General features: G+C 34.5%; 1 protein-coding gene and 1 pseudogene across 1 annotated transcript; one reads left to right on the plus strand and one right to left on the minus strand.

Annotated features, from left to right (window-relative positions):
- Window positions 1–378: 378 nt before the first annotated feature.
- On the plus strand, window positions 379–3,745 carry LOC146936785 (transcription factor ICE1-like). Its single transcript, XM_085757742.1, has 4 exons — window positions 379–1,268; window positions 2,092–2,301; window positions 2,466–2,636; window positions 3,447–3,745. Exons 1-4 carry the CDS (start codon window positions 1,107–1,109, stop codon window positions 3,519–3,521), a joined length of 618 nt encoding a protein of 205 aa, XP_085613868.1. The 5' UTR covers window positions 379–1,106; the 3' UTR covers window positions 3,522–3,745.
- Window positions 3,746–16,772: 13,027 nt separating this feature from the next.
- LOC146936786 (agamous-like MADS-box protein AGL62) lies at window positions 16,773–19,688 on the minus strand (annotated as a pseudogene).
- Between the last annotated feature and the right edge of the window lie 2,251 nt (window positions 19,689–21,939).

A 21,939-nucleotide genomic window follows, 5' to 3' on the forward strand; every position in this document is an offset into this window, starting at 1 on the left:
TACCTATCCTTTCTCCTGGTTTAGCGGAAAAAAAAAACTTTTACAATTTAAATAATAACATGTACAAATTGAATTTGTATAAATGGCTATGCATCATCGGATCGTATATCAGGTCATGTGAAACATATTATATCGTCATTTTTTAGCCCAAAAATTTGAGTAAGGGACCAAAACTGATAGATTTTAAAATGGAGGATCAATCCTGTGAGCAAATTAAAATAAAAGGGATAAAAAATTGTAACTAAGTTTAAATATAAACGTTAATTGTTTATGTAAGGAATGAATTTTTTAAAACAAATATTGCTATACTAGTAATAATCATTATAAGTGGTTAGTATTTTTTTAAGATATATCCATTGTTTTAATAATGTGAAAATGAAATAATTTAATCAACTATAAATTTAGTAATCATTATAATTTCATACCATAAAGGTCATATTCTTTAGATTATTGTGATTGGAAAATTGTAACGCAGTCAAGCACGCACATAGAGAAAAATAGAGCACATTTTATTTCACACCTTTCATACACATCACTCACGCTCCTCTCGTTTTTCTTACATAAAAATAATTTGACTTTGCATTTTATTACTTTAACAATGATGGTCAAAACAATAATTTTATTCTAGAACTAAAAATATAAGCTTAAAAGCTCTTAAACTTTTCTCATTAACCATAACCAAAACAATCAAATCTTTATCTCTTTCTCAATGGAGGGAGACATGGTACCTTGGTTGAAACCCCAAATCGAAGAAGAGTGGTACATGAGCAATATACCGCCTCATACTGAAGAACTTATCCCAAATTTTCAAAACCACAATCAACTACAAAACAATGTCGGTCCTTCAGATCCAAACACTTCTGTTTTTAAGCACCATATAGGTTCCTCGTTTTCTTTGCCATCACCCAAATCCAATTTCTCAAATCTACTAAATATTAATGACAACATCAATATCAATGGCACCACCACCACCAACAACAATGACAACAACAACCCATTCGGTAGTGTCTTCAATTTAGAATCCCAAGGTTTTTTTCAAACTCCATTGTCAATTCCACGATTAACCTTGACATGGTTGAACGAATTTGAGAAGAAGATGAGAAAAGATGGAAAAGGAGTGGTTGACAAAGGATTGTGTTGCTGAGGGGGACCGAAAAGCGAAGAAGAAGGAAAATCCATCAAAAAGTTTCATCGCTGAGAGGAAGCGAAGGAAGAAACTCAAGAATAATATGCACAAGCTTCGTTCTGTTGTGCCAAAGATTAGCAAGGTATCATATTCATAACTTAGTTTGAAATTTTATTATTATTATTATTATTATTATTATTATTATTATTATTATTATTATTATTATTATTATTATTATTATTATTATTAGTGAAAAGACGGGCAATCACGTACCCGTCATCTGTTTTTTTTTTTTTGTCGCGCTAACGCCTCCATTCATCACGATCAACATCATATGATAATTCATGCATATTTATTCATATGTAAATACAAAATGAAATTATTGATCATGCCAATAATTCAAGCACATAAAACATTTTTCATACAAATCCAAATATAATTTATGTATATTTTTTTTTTTGAAAACTCGGTATCCGATCCAATGATCGACTACTTTATGTATATTTATTCATATGTGTATGATTGTTTTGTATCTGGAGAAATAATAACTTATATATCTTTTGTTTCTTTACCCCCCATTTTTTAAACTAATATTTGAAGCAATTTTTAAATTATGTTAGATATTTCTATAATGTGAAATAAAAAAACATTTATGATTTAAGAACATGATTTTTGTTTTTACTTATAGATATATGACAATTTTATGAATCTAAAATTTAACACGTGTTTTTTAGTTGCTCTTACTACATAGGTTATTAACAATATTTGGTCCCTTAATTTTTGTATAAGGCAATACAAGTTTAAGTTTTAATAATAAGAAATGTCAGTATTTAGTTGTTAGACTAATATTTACTATTTTTCCCTCGTTTAAACCCACAACCTCTTAAGCCTTTTTTCTTAGCTCAAACAAGTTGAGATATCCAACCCTCCATAATACAAGTATATGTATTTCATTTCTTTTACAGATGGATAAAGTTTCAATACTTGGGGATGTTGTTGACTACTTGAAGGAGTTACGACAACAAATTAATGATCTTCAAAGTGAGATAGAATCAACCTCTCCTAAATCATTTATGCCATTGCCTATGACATCTACCATGTCAGCCCTTCCAGTTCAACTTAAAGAACATTTATTTCAAAACAATGTATCAAGCCTTAAAAACCAACTAGCAGAGGTATTTATTTACTTTAAAGCAAAATTGTTATTTCTAAAAAGGATAAAATAGTTTAAATGAAGGGTGAAAATGGAAGAAAAGACCACCCAAAAATATTTATTCACTTTATATATAGGTATAAAATTGATATGTAAGTGTAGATAATAATATGATAGTATTTGCAGGTAGAGGTTAGTGTAAGGGAAGGGGGGATTGTCAACATACATATGATTTGTGCTTCCAAACCAGGTGTTTTGGTCTCGACTATGATGGCATTAGATAGCCTTGGATTGGATGTTCACCAGGCTAACATAAGTTGTTTCAATGATTTTTCTCTAGATGTGTTCAAAGCTGAGGTATATATTTATTTTTCACTGTCATACTTCATAGAAAATTATCTTATTTAATTACCCTGTCATTTATTTTATAATTTCCATTAATTATTATTTCAAAATTAATTTTAGATACCAATATGTGATCGTGATAAAAATGTAATGAATGTTGTATGATGTATACTATCTAAACTTTTTAAAGCATACCGACGATTATTTAGTTTATAGTTGCACTTACATTTAAGTTTTTTGCAATAATTTGTCAAGTTAAGTGATCCTATGGTGAGCGTGAATGTTTGTGGTGATTATCAAGTGGGGTTATTTTCTAATGTCAATTATATGAGTAAATTTTGATCAATAGATTTGTAAGTTCAAGATTTACTCTTGTCATTATTTATTTTCATTATCTTTTATGAATGAATGTTAAAGCCTTTTGCTTCCTACAATAAAATTTATTTTTTAAATGCGAAAAAAATCTCAATTTTAATGAGATGATATTTACAAAAGATCTTTGGGAATTATACGAACCAGCAAATCATCTTTGATTTTTTCTTTCGAACAAGAACAATATGAAGCGAGTCAAATGTCTTATGAGATTTCTTTTTGTATATATGAGATTTTTATTATTGGCTGTTAATAACAAATATTTGGTGTTTGAATTTGGCGCTCACACATTATTAACTCTTTTTTTTTGTGGTGGCCGGGGTTTGAACTCCAGACCTTGCATATATTATGCATTGTCCATACCAACTGAGCTAAGCTCACACATTATTAACTCATCATTGTCATCATAATTTTTTTTTTATTAATTTTGGTTTTTCTTGTTTTTTTCAGCAACACAATAAAGACCAGGAGTTGGCCCCCAGGCAAATAAAAGCAGTATTGTTGAAGGCATTGGATTCTCATTAAATAGTGTGAGTTAAGTTATGGACAAATTATATCTTTCCAAATACATTAGTTGCCTCTGTTGTAGCATGAGGTTTCTAAATGCTTTTGCTTCTTATTATTTTGTATTGAAAGTTATGCCCAAACCAATATCAAACTAGTATTAAGCTTATGGCTTTGTATTTTCTGTTTTAATTTGAACACATCACACTTTTATTACTTTGAAGTCATGGAATAGATTGTTATTTGTCTTGATAAGTGGTGCTAATTTTTGTTTCTTAATTGGTCTCATCATTGGAAAAAAAATCAAAATTCATAAACTTGAGGTGGTATGGTAAAACTCCCTAAAATTGAGTTAGATAGATTGAATTGGATATTCACATTGAAGTTGCTTCTATTGTTTGCTAATTTTTGAGAAATAACTTACTGGCCTCTTTAAATCTATTTGTGTTTTAAGAAATGTCTTTCTCCGAACAACACATGAAAACAATCAAATTTTTGTTATTTGATATTTTTTTTTTGCCAATTTTATGCAATCTTGTATGAATTCTTTATCAGTTTAAAGAAAAATGCTCTATGGAAACATGATTAAATTTCACACTTTTGTTTTCCAATTTTTTTTTTTTATATTCTATCCAATCTTATAGAAAATCTTTGCCGGTAAGAGATAAGAATCATTTAGATAGAGGAGGATAATGAATTGATCTAAATTAAATTAAAGTACTTGAAATTAAAGACAGTTGATCCCTGATATGATCAATATAAGAATATATTTTTTAACCAAAAAAGAGATGAGCAACAAAGTGCTGCAACCACAAAATATATTCAAGATAAAGAGAATAACAAAGGAGAGGGACATAAAACCAAACCACATAAAAATTGATAAACCTAAAGTTAGGCATACCAAGTCTATTCTTAACATAATGTTCTCTAAGAAACAGAGGCAAATCAGTCGAAGTAGTTACACCAATAGAAGTTAAACCCTAGGAAGCCAAGATATCAGCACACTAGTTCCCCTCTATGTAGATGTTTGTAACTATGAAATTCAAGCTATATATTAAAACTTTGCAATTTTTCCACCTGTTTTCTTAAGATGTAAGAAATAAGAGACACATATTTGAAGGCAATGACCACCAGAGCTGAATCAGTTTCAATTCATAGATTCCTCCAATTCCTCCAGTTCCTCCAGTTCCTCCTACGTGTCAACTCAATAGCTCTAAGTACTCATGATAGTTCAACATGTAATGCAGTCCCCCACCCCACCAATATTCTTAGCAAATTTCATTTTGAAGATTGCATCATTATCTTTGAAAATTCCCCCACAAGAAGAAGAGTTGGGATTAGAAGCTCCATCAATATTACATTTCATCCAATTATGATAGGGAGGTTGCCATATAATCTCTTTAATGATTGGTGCCTTTGGAGCATGAATGTTGACACTGGATTTTTTAAGGATGGTCAAGTCCCTGACAGAAGAATTGGAAGTTTTAGAGATGTTGTTACCTGTTAAGGAAACTGAAGCAGTTATGTTGTTGATTGCTAGTCTCCAGTTGAAAGGCTTTTCTTGGATTCTGAATTGGTTTCTTGCAAACCAAATTCTGCTTATAATGTTGATAATTGCATATAGGATTAGACATGGCAACAATACCCGTCCCCATGGGTACCCGCCCAAACCCACCCCGATTTGACGGGTTTTCCCCGCTTTGACTGGGTTTGGGTATGGGTTTGGGTTTTCCCCGATTTCAAAACACGGGTATGGGACGGGTAACGGGGTTATATGTACTCACCCCGAACCCATACCCATACCCGTCCCAAATGTAAAAAATTATTTTTTTTACCCCTTTTTATATAAATAGAAACACAATCCTAGATCATGTTATGTTATTTGGTTTAATAATTCCCATGTTATAAAAATTGCCTTTGATTTTTAAAGGAGCAACCAAATTATTATGTTAAGGAAATGTTAAAGGGAACATAATGCTTTACAAAATTGCCATTGGGGTTGGAAAAAAAAACTTTTTTTTATTAAAAAATAATTCACTGCGGGTACGGGGATGGGGATGGGATCCCCGAACCCGTCGGGGACGGGGATGGGGTTCGATTTCTCATCCCCATTGGGTATGGGTAGGGTAACGGGTAAGTATATGAGAATAGGGTATGGGGATGGGGAAAGTAAAACCCGTCCCCACCCCGCCCCATTGCCATGCCTATATAGGATCACAATCTTGCATTGTGGTGACCAAGATATATCACAAACGGTCCAGATGTCCCCTAGAGATTGAAAATGCAGAGTGCAATCAAGAATCGAAGCCACCCAACACCATAATTTGAAAGCAAAGCTGCACTCAAAGAAAATATGGAAGGAGATTTTAGTGTGCATATAACAAAGGGAGCACATGGATGGAATGTTGCAACCCATTTCCATGAGTTTTTCATCGATGGGTACTTTATCAGGCATTATTCTTCAAGCTAGCAGAGATTTTTATGGGGTTATATCCTTACACAAATTTTTGATGCCTAGTGTTTTTTTTATAGCAGGGTGTTTCTTGAATGAGTGGCATCTTTGAGGTTTAGTTGACCATTTGAAACATGCTTCCAAACTAGTTGATCTTCTGTGTCTTCAACATGTATGATAACTTGAATCACAAGTAACCTCATGTAACATCCCGCTCGTCAGCTAATGGAAATTTCATCTGCTAAATGTATCAGAGGACTAAGATTCATAGAAAGTGATCTTGATGAATGAAGTTAAGTACGACGAAAGATATTAATGAGTAATATCAGTCAAGCATGAGTTATGTATCAGAGTCAGGTAAACACGACTGAGACGAAGGGCGTTTAAGTAAACTCGCACAAAGGAGTATATAAGCGATTTTGGGGAAAAATATCTCATTTCCCACTTCACTTTCTCTCTCTAGGTTTTTGGGAAAACATTTCTCTCTTCCTTCTCTCTAGATATGCGCCCTCCTTCCTTCTCCAATCCATCCAAATCCTTCCAAATTCATGCAATAGATGGCTTAGCAAGCAAGAAACAAGTGGAGGGAGAGATTTAAGCATGGTTTAGAGGAAAGGGCTAAGGATCAAAGATGAAGTGGAACTAGGGTTTGATGCTTGAAGCTTGAAGATCAAGTGCAAATCATTAGGTGAGTTCTTAGATAGAACCCACCATTGGGATTATGTGTTTAATTGCTAGCAAAACATGAATTTTGTTAAGTTTAGAAAAAATGAGAATTTTATACCCTTGCCTTGATCTTGCTTTGTACATGTTATTATGGCCATGAAATAAGTTTAGAAATGTATATGTATGTTGCTGGATGTTTTGGTGCATTGCAGGAACCATTAGAATGAGTTTTGGGTCAAAAATTGGAAATTTGGTACCACAGACCCGAAGAACTACGCTATTAGTGAAATTCTACGCTAATAGCGTAGCTCCCCAGAAAAGCCACGCTCCAGGGGCGCTATTAGCGCAGCCCTCTGGAATGGCCAACTTAATTTTGGCCTGTTGGCCCTCCCTCGGGTCGGTGGTGCGTTCCGATGCATTTCTTTCATCGTTTTACAACTTTATAACCCCAAAACAACATCTAGGCAATGCACATAACATCAAATGATTCTTGAAATGAAAATCATGGTGATCTTAACATGTAAGGCAAGGTTGACATAGAGAGTTTAGCCGAATTACTCGGGTAGCAAAGAACTAGGCACGGGATGAAAATAGAGCCTTGACATAGCTTGTCAAGAACTAGAATAGTTAGTAAAGAATAGAATGCTAGACATGATTAGTATGCTTGATTAGATGCGAAGTGATATAGAGTATTCTCTTCGCATAAAAACTAGAGAGCCATACAAGTATGGCAAGACGTGAATTGATTAGACATCTCTTCACATAGCAAGTTAAGCAAACATATAGTTTACCTCTAGTTGGATCGTATAGGCATCCGAGGTAAAAGAGATAGCTAGCATAGATTTAATACTCATGCTTTTATAGACCCAGACTTTAAAGTTAAAGGTGTCATGTCTCTTGTGTCCACACTAGGTTGGCTCAAGGGGTTTCCATTAGGTGAAATGGGGTTAGCCGTAAGGAACCCGCATGTCACTTAGTAAGCAAGATGTAGTGGTCGTGTCTCTTGTGTCCACACTAGGTTGGTTCAAGAGGTTTCCATTAGGTGAAACGGGGTTAGCCGTAAGGATCCCGCACGTCACTGCAGGAGTGCCGTTGGTTATACCTTAGATAGGTTTCCATCGGATAGATAGGGATTGCGCTCGGGGTTACTCCACTCGAGGCTTTCCGTAAAATGAACTCAGATAATAATTGTTTGTTAAACGCTAACTTTATGAATGAACTTGACTATGCATATTTATTAGATATATTTATGTTATGTCATAGAGCCTTGACGTAGATCGTCAAGAATTAGTAGAGCCTTGACGTAGATCGTCAAGAATAGTAGAACATAGACGTAGATCGTCAAAACTAGCATGATAGCAAGATAGAATATGTTGTTAGATACAACATAGTTATGCATAGAGCAAGAATAGAGAAAGATATACCGATGACGATCTTAGGTTTCCCCTAATCGTCCGGTTTAGAATTGTGTCATGATTATAGTATGCTTAGGCCTCGATACGTAGAGCGTATTCTTGGCATTGCGGTTTTAGATTCCCCTTGACCGCCATGACACGTATAGGAAGTGAATCCTATAACAAGTGAGTTAAGACTATGACGGCCCTAGTATGCACGACCGTCTAAGTATGCAAGTCCCCACACACGTATAATCAACCGGAAGGTTGTATTTTAGACACGTGGTGACCGTAGGTTTTCCCTGAGGTTGCCTATAGCCTAGGATTTAGGGGAACTCACTGAGACATTATGTCTCATCCCAATCCTTTTTGTTTCAGATAAACAGGTTGGATTAGCAAGCTAGTAGCCGAATGGATGATGCGACAAGTGTTCGTTCGTACCCGCTGCAGGATGAGATGGATATTCAAGGATGCATCTATTATATTTTTTAGAGAAGTTGAGTTATGATCTTTGTACGAACGCATTTGGTTGTATATATATATTCATTCGTAGTTTATTGTTGTAAATTTTTAATGTATCCAATACTAAACTTAACGCGCGTGCTAGACATTCTAGATACGTCTAGTATGGGTGTTACATTTGGTATCAGAGCAGGTCGATTCAGACCGTGCCTTGGGTCATTAAGTTACAACAAAGGTAGTGGGACCATTGGGTTCCAGGTAGATGTTCTAGTTGTTGTTGTTAGTTGAGCCTGATCAACTCAATTTAGCATTTGACGATTAGAATGGATGCCTGAGAGCTGAATAGGACCCTGGAGGAACGAAGTATGTGATGAAGATTCACCGGAAGTGTGAACTCAGAAGTAAGAGCTCGGAATGAGTATTAGTAAGAAGTTGATCGTGCCAGTAGGTGGACGGTGAACTAAGCAAGTAGAAGTATGAATCCTCCGGGAACGTAAGACAATGTTAAGAAGGGTCATTCCGATAAGTGTTGGGTAAGTTGTTAGTGATGCTTCGTATACCCGTAACAGAAGGATATGGAAATATCTTAGCAGGACCTGAAGCTTCAGTAAGGGTCATAGTTAGAATGGAATTGTATTCCGGAAAGTAAGCGCAAGGCTACAAGATAGAAAGCAGTCGACGTATGTTGACGGAATTAGTGGACTCTCAGGATTAGTGTTATGTTATTGAGATTATGGACTTGAATGTTCAAAGTGAACGAGGTTCTAGTATTCGGGAAGCTACGTTAAGCGGTAACGCAGAGGAGTAAGCTACTCGTAGTAGAAAAGGATTCAGTGAGAGTTTTATGTTATCAGGAATGAAGCATTAGTTTCTAAAGTGCCGAGAATTGTATCGAATTAGGTTGATGCTTGCCATGCATATGTGTAGAATATTTTATGATGCTAGGAAAGAATGATGTGCATTAGGTTACTTAAGAAATAAAAATTTATGCAAAGTATGTTTTGAAAAATTGAGTTGAAGAAACTCGTCAATAGCGAACCTGGAACGAAATTTTCGGTTTTCCCGAAAACTTTTAGTTCGTCTCTAGGGAGCAGTGACTATTGAAGAGTTGTTTTCACCATCTTTTATGCAACGAGAAATTGTTTTGATATCGAGTGACGAATGCATATCACCCCCTAAAGTTTTCAAAAAGGGAAAAAGGCATGGGCAACCATCAACGAAAATCGATTCGATTAACGTGACTTTGGAAGTTAATGTGTCAAGAGATAAGAATGGATTTAGACCAAGAGTTTAGAGGCACCAGTATCTAGAATAGAAGTCACAGATGTGAAAGTATGAAGCAAGAAGTTAAATGGTGCAGAGTCATATGAAATCATAAGGATTTTGGGACTTTGCAAAGTTAAGAGTACCCCTCGAATCTATGTTTTGCTTGATGAATTTGCGAAGGCTCGTTAGGATGTCAAATCGTAAAGTTTACATGATTTTAGGAAATATATACATAAGGGTGATTGAAGTTGACATTTTTTGAAAGCAAAATGAATTTTTGTAGGTACCGGGTTGTTACAACTCGTATAGTTGGGCTAAACTCACTAGGACTAAGATTTGATGGCACGTATGTGTTGTCAACTCGTCCTGTGAAATTAGAGTAACAACTGGGACCTAGGTTCAGTATATGTTTTATTTAGTAGAAAAATCATCAACGTCAATGACCCGTGTGTTAATTTATGAAGTTTCTTTTAAAGAAAAATTAACGAGCAAGCATAGGAAAGATCAAGCAAAACATAGTATGCGAGATGTGAAGCTACAATGTTAGATGCATAAGGAGTATGAAATGGATGGGAAAGCCTATATAGAATAGTGTTCCCGTGGGCATAGCTCAGTTGGCAGGGACATGCATTGTTATATGCAGGAGTCGGGATTCGAACTCCAAACATCCCACTTATTCACCTTGAAAAAGGTGAATTCTAACCACTATTTTACCAAAAAAAATAGTAAGTATAGCACGTGAGCTTGGTAAAAAAAAAAGTATAGTTTGTCAGCAAAGAAGTAACTAAAATGGATTTGAAAAAAGATTTTATGGCGTGTCAGCCAGGTTAAATTGAGACGGTCTGGTTCATAATTAAATATCCAGAGGATTCAATATAGCAAAAAAGTAAAATTATTAGTGTAAATTTTAAAGATCTGCATCCCATCACCTCTATCTCTATGTAGCTCCGCCAATGTACTTCCCCACCACCAAAGTATGAGCAACTACACAGTTTTTTTCTAAGAAAACAGTACCAAAGAGTTGGAAAAATGTAAAAATAAAATACTTTTAGAGTGCATTTAGATGAGGTAATTAATTTTTTTTGAAGAATTTAGAATTATACGCAATTCAAATGATTCTTATAAATTTCTTTCATTTCTAAATATTTTTGTTAGGATGGAGTAATAAACAATTTCGTTATCATCGTTTTTATGCAACATTTTTAAAAAATTTTTTGGGCCAAATCAAAAAATTGAAAATAGGGACCATTTGCAAATTTTGAGGGGTCAATTTATAATTTTTGGAAAAATAAAGGGGTAAATTTGTTAATTAAAAAAATAGGGGTCAATTTGTAATTTTTTTTAAAAATTATTGGGGTCATTTTGGAGATTTGGAAACATGTGAGGACCGAAATGCAAAAATCGAAACACTTATAAGAATGAAGAAATTTGAAATTCTAAGCTTTTAGGTGTCACTTTAAATTTAAGTTGAACAAAATACTTCATAAATTTCGATCATTTTGAAAATTCTCAAATTATCATCAAAACAATGGAATTCACCTAAAAGTATTTAAATTTCCTCAAAGTATTACACTACCTTAAAAACCTCCCTCTATCCAAACACACTCTTATATTGAACTCTCTCGTAATTGACATTCATGCGATATGTCACTTTTTTTTTCCCGAAAGAATGCGATAATTTACATATCATGCGATACATTACATATTTTTAGTATAATCTTGATTTAAATTTTAGTCCCTATTGTTTCATCGTTAGCTGATCGAGTCCCTCTATTTCAAAATCTACTAGTTTTGGTCTCTTCACCATACTTTTGAACTAAAAGATTGATAATGTGATTATGTGATATGTTTTAGATGTCTTAGTATATGATCATATAATTAAAAAAGACAAACATAGATGAAATTGTAAGATAATTTCCTTAAAAAGATTATTTAAACACATCATATTACCATATTTTACACCAAACATTTGGTGAAGAGCATAAACTGAAATTTTTTAAAATAGGAGAACTAAAATTGTAACTAAACCTAAAATAGACTTGTATAATTTAAAATAATAACATCATATTCAATAATGTTCTTACTAGTTTTTATGTTTTCCACTACAGACTTTAAATTTAACCTAATGTTCATATTGATTAAAATAAGTTCAAAAAACCAAGTGGATAATACATTGAAGACAAAGATTTCCCCTTGAATTTATAGTTTGGGTATATCATTTATTCAAACACTTGAATATAACAAATTATTGATATGATATACTCCCTCCGGTCCTTAATATAAGAAGAAAAACCAAAACACATCAAAACCAATGTCAGCATTAATTGTTGTAACTTTTTAAACATTTTTACAAATATACCCTTATAGAATATTGTGAAACATTAAATACATCAACTAATATTAAAAAGACAAACATTAAATGAGGGGTAAAAAAAGTCTTTTAAGCAATAACTATCCTTAAAAGTTGTGACATTTGCTTATAAATAGGACCAAAACTTTTTTTTAAAATTTTCTTATATTAAGGACCGGAGGGAGTACTATGTTAATTTTGATAATATAGCTTAAAGGAAGGAATTTTATAAGGGTTTTTCTAACCTGTGCAAGATTGCACATGATAAGGGGTATTTAATGCATCCAATTTTATAGGTTTCTCCACATCTTATTAATGACCCCACTTCCTTGAAAATTGATTTCCTTCTCTCCTCTAATTATATTTTCACGTTTTATTCTTCTAACTTTTTTAACGTGTTATTTTTTCCTTCTCTCCTCTCTCATCTGTTAACATTTTTCACTTTTTATTTTTGTTCTTTTTTTTTCACGTTTTATATTTTCCTTCTCCTCTGCTTACACACTTACGAGTCTTCTTCTTTGAAACACAATTTTTTTTTCACATCAAACTCACTCCTATAACACATACTCCATGCAAAAACATCAATATTTCAATGTAAAAATTGGTGAAGAGTCGGCTTATGCTACGGTGTCCCAATGACTGCGTTTAAAATGACGGTGTTCAAAACTACGGTGTTCGAAATGACGGTGTTCAAATTGACAATAGAACCAAAACTCAAAATGACGGCGTTTAAAACGACGGTGTTCAAAACTACGGTGTTCAAATTGATAGCAATACAACCAAATTTAAAATAACGGTGTTCAAATTGACAATAGAACCAAAACTCAAAATGACGACGTTCAAATAACAAAAAAAAAAATCATCCCAACACTGCTAAAACATACTCAGCCTGAACAATTATCATTAATTGGCTAGCACAAGAAGAGCATAATGCCTGAATCAGTACGACAAACAAAAGCCAATATAAGGCAAAGATGGCACAAGCCGCCTACACCAAGTGGAAACAGAAAACAGTAGTAAACAGACTCTACACAAAGCAAGTGGCGTCCATAACACAGAACAACCAACCACACCAGTCCTTGAGAGGCAAACTAAAACCACTAAATGCTGCTGACATGCGCTGCTATACCAGAAAAGATCTCAGCTGCCAGCACCAAAAACCCCTACCGCCCCAAATAATTGTATTAACTTAGTAAGAACAATTGAGAATAAATGAAGAACAAAAGGTGAAATAACATTTGAAGAACAAAACGTGAAACAACAATTGAAGAACAATTAAAATAAAGAACAAGAACAATGAAGGAAAAAAAAAACGTGAAATAAAAAAAATAAATGATTAAGGAATTAACTCACTGAGAGTAGGAAGAAGAATAAAACGTGAAAAATAATAACAGAGGAGAGAAGGAAAAAAATCAATTTTCAAGGAAGTGGGGTCATCATTAATAAGATGTGTAGAAACCTGTAAAAGTGAGTGCAATAAATACCTCTTATCCTTTGCAATCTTGCACAGGTTAGAAAAACCCATTTTATAATTATAATCTAATTAGCTCACTGGGGACAACGGGCGGGTTCAGGCCTAAACCCCAACTCCAGCCTAAACCACGGTTGTCACATAGTAGCCCGTCTCCGCCCATTATTCCCTACGGTTTAGAAGGGTTTTGGGCCGAGCAAGTGAAAGGTTTTCGGGTCGGTTTATACGGGTATTAGGGGGAAAAAAAATTCAGAAAGTAATGTGACTAAACTTGAAACTAAAAACTCAAAATAAATTCTCAAACCAAAAACCCAAAATTTCAACTCGAACTAGAAATTATCAAATTCTAATTAAGCAAACAAGGAAAAGCAAAAACCCAAAAGGTAATGGGACTGATTCTAAACAAAGTTAATATTTTGATGAATGAAATTTAATTACTTAATACCTTGTTTGAGCATTAAACTGGTGACACTATAAGAGATGAAGCAAAGTTTAAGCTTTTATGAACAACTAGTATATATAGTAGTACAGTAACGATTAGATGAAATCTAAACACAACAACCCCATTGTACATTGCAAATCAAGAAAAATAAACCAAAACCCTACTCAATTGCGAGAAATCACGCCATTGCAACTCCAGCAGCTGCAGCAAACATCAAGTCTCTCCTTCCGTTGCTCCTCTCTTTGTCATTTGTTCCTCCTTGAGTCTCCACAACATAACAAAGCTTCAGATTTTTGTTTTTATTGAAAGAAAGCTTAATATTGGTTCTTCTATTGCACAACTAAGATATATAACCTATGATGAAAAACATGTACAGTAGTTTAATATCAGAGACAAAGAAAGAAGCATGGCGGCATAGAGTAGACAAAATCAAGACATCTTAAGTAAATGAATGTAGGAATAACTTTAATTGAAATAGAGTGACAAAAGTTGCACTAGACTACTTTAGGAACAATATTGACAAAGTTATCAAATAAAACTGTTACTTATCATTTATTAATACTATTCCACAATGCAACTACAGGTCTTCATGTTTAATTTGTTACAGATATAGAAATAAAATCAAACTGTTACTGAAAATTGACTTCTGCATGTTTGCTTGATTAGGAGGCTGACGCTCTGGACTACAACACGGGTATTATAAAACTTCTACTTCTGGTTGCTCAGTTATTCTAACCTCTGTTGTCAATTCAGAAATGCGGCGCGGCGTGGACAACCCAATAATTGGTGCGGAGCGCGGTGCGGGCGCTGTTTCGGTGGTGCGGCCACTAATAAATTTAATACTAGATACCATACTATTCAAAAAGAAATACTAAAATACCTTAAACATTACTCAAAATTTCATTAAGCATTCATCGTATGAAATAAAAGGGATAGCAAAATCGAAAATGGCTAATACCAATTATATACAACCAGGACAAATTATTGTTTTACTATTTATAGGTCTGCTTTGGCCGCTTTCCACTTTTGCCACGTGCCGACGCGGCCTGGTGCTGTGGTCCTGATTTTTCCGCTCAAGTCTGCCATAGCGGCGGGCGCGGCCGCTATTGACAACAGAGATTCTAACGGCAATGCTTAGCCTAAGTCATGAAACAAGACTAATAGAAAGTTTTATAATACCTGTGTTTTAGCCCATATCATCAGCCTGCTAAATCCTAATCAACCAAACATGCAGAAGTAAAAGTTTTATAATACCTACACTACATTCACCAACTAAAGCTTTATTTCCAATCCAAGACTATTAGTATAACACCATTGTAGAAAAATATCACAAGGACAATGAACACTAATTGGGACAAGGAAATTTGAAACCATGATGGGATTAAGCAAACTGGTACTATTTCTTAGCATTTTCACCACAACTTATGGATACAGTAAATAAACTGAAGGTGTAATATAACAAATATCACAGGACTAATAGGATCATTCTATAGAAATTAGATACAAACAGAATCATGGTATGGATCTGCAAGCATATTTAAGTATTTCATTCAGGAATTAGGAAGCAACTCATCGGCCATTTTTTTCCGCTGTATTTTTCGGGTATTTTGTTACTAAAAGATATAAATAGTTTTATAACCAATAAGATTTATTTTAAAACTTCTTGTATTGACCTACGTCGACTTTCTCTTAAAAACTTTGCAACTACCTCTGACTCCACTCTTCCCTCAAAACCAGAACATCTAACCAAAAACCGATTTGCAGAAATCTCCATACAAACTCAATAGTTTTCCCTCTTCTTATTACAAAGTATGGCCATTGTTGTCTTCGTGGCAGGATGCACTACTAATTTTGACTTAAGCTTTATGCCAAAAAAACAGGTTAAAGCAGATGAGGAATGCTACTAACACTTGCTCACACACTCTCCCTTAAACACGTTGCTTGGCTTGTTTAAGAGTGAGATTTTGACTGTTCATGGCTTCCATACAATGAATTTTTTCCATACATGCAATCACAGTCTTTTAAGGCCTAAGATAGATTACTCAGAGAAGTGAGGATTACAAAGTGACGGTGTTGGCGTGCAAGCATTTACAGAGATGACCTTTGAGTCGCCAATAACAAAAAGAAAGTATTAAAAGATTTCCCAACTTTAAAAATCGTTAAACAAGTAAAATGTTGATAAAAGTGAAAATGTGGCACCATACATTGAGAGAGTATTTGTGTATAAATCTTTGAGCGACTGACCCTAGCATTTCTCTAAGGCAGATGGCAGAGTCTTCCACTACTCAGGGATATTTTTCTATTGTTGAAGGGTCGGCTTAACCTGGCAACCCTATAATTACTCACTTCAGGTTTATAACATTAGCTAATAGCTAGTAAACCTCTACTAAATTCTAATATCTTAACAATATCGAAGACCTATAGTCCTTACATTAAATCTCATGTTGCACGTGTCAATCCCTTACATGTAAGTAGTAGGCCCTAGTTAAGTATTCAGTTCCTCGGTTAGGAAAAAACGAAGCGAGTTGTAAATGAAAAAGTTAAATTAAGAAACTTAATAAAAAATAGAAGTCCAGACACCAATTCAAACTTATACAAGAAGGTATTGGTTAGAAAAACTCATTCAAAATGTAAGATATTAAATATTCCTATTTTTATAACTACTTGTTGAAAAGTTTACACACAGTAACAAAGGGAACAGAAGCACAAGAATGCAATATCGATTACTATCACATTAGAAACTTAATGCAAGCTAGATAACATACCCTATTATAAAAGCAGCCTTTCGATCCACTCCGGAGGTGGCAAGAACAACTTGAAGTAGTCAGGATAATCAGACAAAAGCAAAACCTGACCTTGGTCCAAGCGAAAAACACTCATTTCAAACTTCATAGCATTGCCTTTACAATAGATCACTAAATTCCCATTTTCCCAACCCAAATCCGACGCAGAAGCAGAGAACGAACAGCCTTCCCCCAAAAACAAAACCCTATCCCTTAAATTTGCCAACTTAACCCACTTCTTCTCTTTCTCATCAAGCTTAAACACATTGATCCTTACATCATCATCACCACCGTTACTTATATATCTATCAACAAGCAACATATCACCTTCACTCTCGACCAGGAATTTAATGTCGCCACCAATGAACGGCCCAGCCACCAAATGTACGCTCAAGTCCGGTCTGATCATCACAGTACGACCAGTTCTGTATACCACATGTCCGAGCTTGCAAAGAAGTAATCTGTCATTTACGTATAACACATGTCCGAGATTGTAGACAGAGAGTTGGTTGAAGTCAAGCACACGACGGAGTGGAGGTAAACGTTCATGAGGTAAAAGTGGGTGCCAGAATTTGGTTTTACCATCGGAATCTGGTCCGATTCTGATCAACCAAGGGCGGTGGAGGATTTGTTGTTGGTTTGGTGTTGTAGGTGGTTTGATGAGAAAGATGCTGTGTTTGTATAGTTTGGGGCCCAAGGAATCAATGTTGTTGTAATGGAAGTTTGAGATGGAAGATCGCCACGAGGGACAGACGGAACGAAAACGAATGAGATAAAATTCATCGTTGTTGAGTTTTTCAGATATTAATTGAAGAAGTTCCTTTGGAAGCTGAGACCAATCTGCTGCCATGGATTCTTCACTGAAAGGAGGGAAAGAGAAATTAGGGTTAGGGTTAGGGTTGGAGAGATATAGGAGTTCTAAGTTTGAATTGAAACAAACAAACAGCGCGTTAAAATAACGGATTGATAATGAGAGGGTTTGGAGGAAGAAAAACCCGGAGAAGGGGTGTTTGTTGTGGTCATCCTATGAAAATGAATATGGGTAAGCTTAGTTATAGGGGAAATCGATGTATTTGGTTCAAATTTTAAATCAAATACATCAATTTTTTTAGATCTATTTTTATTTAGAGCAGTGCTAAATGGTACGGACGGCTTGCATACGGGATTTGACGAATACACACAACTGTAGTGTTTTTTAAATAATAATAAAATTAATATAAGTTCTGCTTACCACAATACAGGCTGGTTAGTTAACAATAATTTTTAATAAATAACAATAATATAACACTTGCACTTAATGGCATACAGGAGTTGGTTGCACTTAAAAAAGCAGTCCGTAAACAAATTCTTGCATTTTCGTATTGTATTTATGCGTACTACTAAGCATTTCCCTTTTATTTATATTTAAGGTCAGAGAGTATCATATTATATGAGCGTTTTATATCACCAACTACTAATATAATAGGTGGATTTGATTGTTGGCATGAAATCAGACAGTAAATTCAATGGATAGAGTTCCAACAGTAAACCATTCTACTAATTATTTTGCCGCCTATGCTGATAATTCTAGACACACACCCTTGTGCCATCATATCAGCTATGCATAACTAGACAGAAGAAAAATCAAACATATTGGTAGTTATCCTTGATTAAAGGATATAAAAATTATCATTACGCATGAAAAGTATCAAAACAACAAAAAAAATATAGTAGACAAAAACAAGCATAGCAGAGGGACCAACAAAGTAAATTAGGCACAAACTTAGGATTAATTCTTATTTATTCCATAGTCTCTGGCAATATATTCTACAGAACATTATTATTACACCATATTATTGAAGCCATGGTCAGGGACGGATCCAGACTTTAGGTACACGTGGAGCTAAAATTTCAAATAAATAATAATACAAACAATTTTTTTTAATCGACAAATATTATTACCTCATTGTTTGATAAAATACATTACAATGAAAATCAACTCATATCCATTTGTTGAAAATGAGATAAAATGACATCATTGCTAATTGTTAATAGAGTATCTCTTAACCACTGATTACTCATTTTATTACATAGGTTACTCTTCACAACTTTCATAGCTGAAAAAACATGTTCAACACTTGCAGTTGCTACCGTGCGTGTGTGCTATATGTGTTTTATCTACTAAAAATAAAAAAATAGGGAAAATTATGTGGAGCTATAGTCCCACATAGCTCCAACATGCATCCGCCCCTGGCCATGGTGAAGCATCATTGATCTATCAAACAAATGAGGCTGCGATTGCAACATAGGATTTTGAAAAATAATGTGATGGCAACATTTCAGATTGTTGAGTATTTGGCTGATCATGGAGATAAATGTTCGAGAAAGAAGCATTGCCAGCAAAAAATGGAAGAGTTCGAGTTGTAGCATGTTGAATTAGAAGTTTCTTAAGCACCTCCAATGCCTTTTTGAATAATTCAAGTTGATCCTTATTCATTCCGTCAACCGGACAAGCCCACCAAAAATTAATCTCCGTTTCCTTGAGCAAATGGCTCAGCTCATCGTCAATCTTCTTCTCGGCATCCAGTGTGTTGTTGATTTGAGTCATCTGAGCATTGAGTTCACGAACGTTGGCATTGCGGTGAGCCTCAATGAGTTGCATGGTGTTGTAGTTTTGTGGTGGTACAAGAGAAAGATAGTGGTCTATGACCGTATGAAGATTCGGGTGACCAAAGGAAAATACCTTTCCACTAGGTGAGAATACAACGAGAGCAGTATCTGCACCACAAAGGGTGCAAAGCTCACTAGCTTTCTTGAAGAGTCAGCTACGACGCTTTGAGAAAGTCACTTGTAGGTTGCTCTCGTTGCTCATCTTTTTCATCTCGATCTTTAGGCGACCTCGGCCTTTCTTTCCACTCGACATGGCTGACACATAGAGAGAACAAAGAAAAGAAAAGGGTGGGTGTGTTTGTTATCGTAGAGTAAGAAATGAGACATTGAAGTTGGGTGTGAAGGGGTCATTTTATATAGTCAACTTTTGTGTGTATGTGTTTTAAGTATTGTATTATGATTTTTCTTTGAATACCAACCGTGGCTATCTTTTTCAAATGTTGCATCTTTTCTTATTGATAATTTACTAGATTAGGAGATTCTTATCAAATCTCCTTTGCATGCCTTTTATGGCAGGAAATTCAATGTAAAAATATGGCGCCTTTTTGCAAATTTGTATATCTTACCTTATTCAGCAAACTATTGGATATGTGTACCTGGATATTTCTATATGTTGTTGAATTCTTTGCACATTGGTTAGTCTTTATCAACTTCGATTAACTTTGTATTCATGTGTTGAATTATTTGCTCATATGCTCATTGATTATCCCTTTAAAAAGTTGATTTTTTTTCTTTCAAAATTTTATAGACTTTTTTTTTTGATTTAGGGTAATTGTTTTTAGATAAGCTTATTTAGGATGATTTGATGGAAGTTGAAATACGCTTTTAATCAGAAAATTAGATCTGCATTGAGGATATATGAGGAAAGATGAATTGATAATGTTTAAAATCAATATAGGGCTTATTTTGGTTGATCGGTTTGTCGTGTTTGGTTTTTACAATGAGGTGTTAATGTTATGTATCAGATAGAAAAAATGGAAATTTGAAGGGAAAGTACTCTTTTTTTATTGAAAACACAAAATGGCTTTTTAAATAGCCTTACACCAGAACCACCACATCTAAACGTGGGTTAGCCACTAACAATAACTTAGCTACAAAGAGGGAAAATATCTTAATGACTAAATCAAACTAAAAGAAGTCAGCAACGGTTCCTAATTTAAAGGATAACAAAACAACCTTACTTCATAATTAATAGGATTTATTAGACAGAAAAGCAGAAACAAATAAAAACAGCTACTAACTTCAACACTCTCCCTTAAACTGAATGTTCATAAGCAATCAGTTTATTTCTTCAATCGAACACATGCCAAGTAATGCCCTTAACTTCAAATAGGAATCAACTTTCAGAGGTTTTGTAAAGATGTAGGCAATTTGCTCATCACTTTTGCAGTAACAAAGTTCCACAACTCCCTCTTTAGCAAGATCACGGAGAAAATGAAACCTCACATCAATGTGTTTGTTTCTTCCATGTAAAACTGGATTTTTTGACAATTTAATAGCTGAACTGTTATCGCAAAATAACATAAGTGGACCTTGTTGTGTGCATTTTACCTCTTCCAAAATTCTTCTAAGCCAAATACCTTGACAAGCACATGCTGCAGCAGCTATAAATTCTGCTTCAGTTGTAGATAAAGTCACAACAGGCTGTTTCTTTGAAGACCAAGAGACTGCAGCTCCACTTAAGAGAAAAACATACCCAGAAGTACTTTTGCGATCATCTAAATCACCAGCATAATCACTGTCACTGAAACCAACTAGCACATTTATTTCACTCTTCTTATAGAACAAGCCATAATTAACAGTACCTTTCAAGTAGCGAAGTATTTTTTTTACTGCTTGATGATGAACTTCAGTTGGTAACTCCATAAACCTGCTAACAAGGCTGACAACATACATTAAATCTGGTCGAGTGGCTGTCATGTACATCAGACTTCCAACCATTTGTTTATAGTAGGTGCTGTCAATCTTCATTCCTTCATCATCCCGAGTAAGTTTAGTTCCAGGAACTATAGGGATCTGAACTGGATTACAATCATCCATTTTAAACCTTTCCAATACTTCTTGAGCATATTTCTTTTGACAAATAAAAATGCCCTCTGCAGATTGAATCACTTCTATGCCAAGGAAGTATTTCATCACTCCCAAATCAGTCATCTCAAATTCTTTCATCATGGATTGTTTAAACTCTCTAAATAAGAATTCATCATTTTTGGTAAATATCAAGTCATCAACATACAAACACACAATCAAAAAATTACCTTTGTCTCCAGTTTTGATGTAAAGTGTATGCTCATAAGGACATTTGTGAAAACCCGCCTGGCTGAAATAGGTGTCAATCCGACTGTACCAAGCTCGAGGAGCTTGTTTCAATCCATAAAGAGCTCTTTTCAACTTATAAACCATATGTTTGCTTCCATTCTTTATATACCCTGGAGGTTGTTCGACAAAAACTTGTTCCAAAAGCTCTCCATGTAAAAATGCAGACTTGACATCAAGTTGAAACA

The sequence above is a fragment of the Medicago sativa genome, chromosome 3 (assembly GCF_051527215.1).
Source record: "Medicago sativa cultivar Bolivia chromosome 3, Bolivia_mono, whole genome shotgun sequence".
NCBI classification, from domain to species: domain Eukaryota; kingdom Viridiplantae; phylum Streptophyta; class Magnoliopsida; order Fabales; family Fabaceae; genus Medicago; species Medicago sativa.

Excerpts from the sequence above, each read along its gene's own strand:
- LOC146936785 (XM_085757742.1), top strand. The coding sequence starts at position 1,107 with ATGGAAAAGGAGTGGTTGACAAAGGATTGTGTTGCTGAGGGGGACCGA. Across the intron at positions 1,269-2,091 it reads TTGTGCCAAAGATTAGCAAG|ATGGATAAAGTTTCAATACT; the intron begins GTATCATATTCA and ends TTTCTTTTACAG. Across the intron at positions 2,302-2,465 it reads TTAAAAACCAACTAGCAGAG|GTAGAGGTTAGTGTAAGGGA; the intron begins GTATTTATTTAC and ends TAGTATTTGCAG.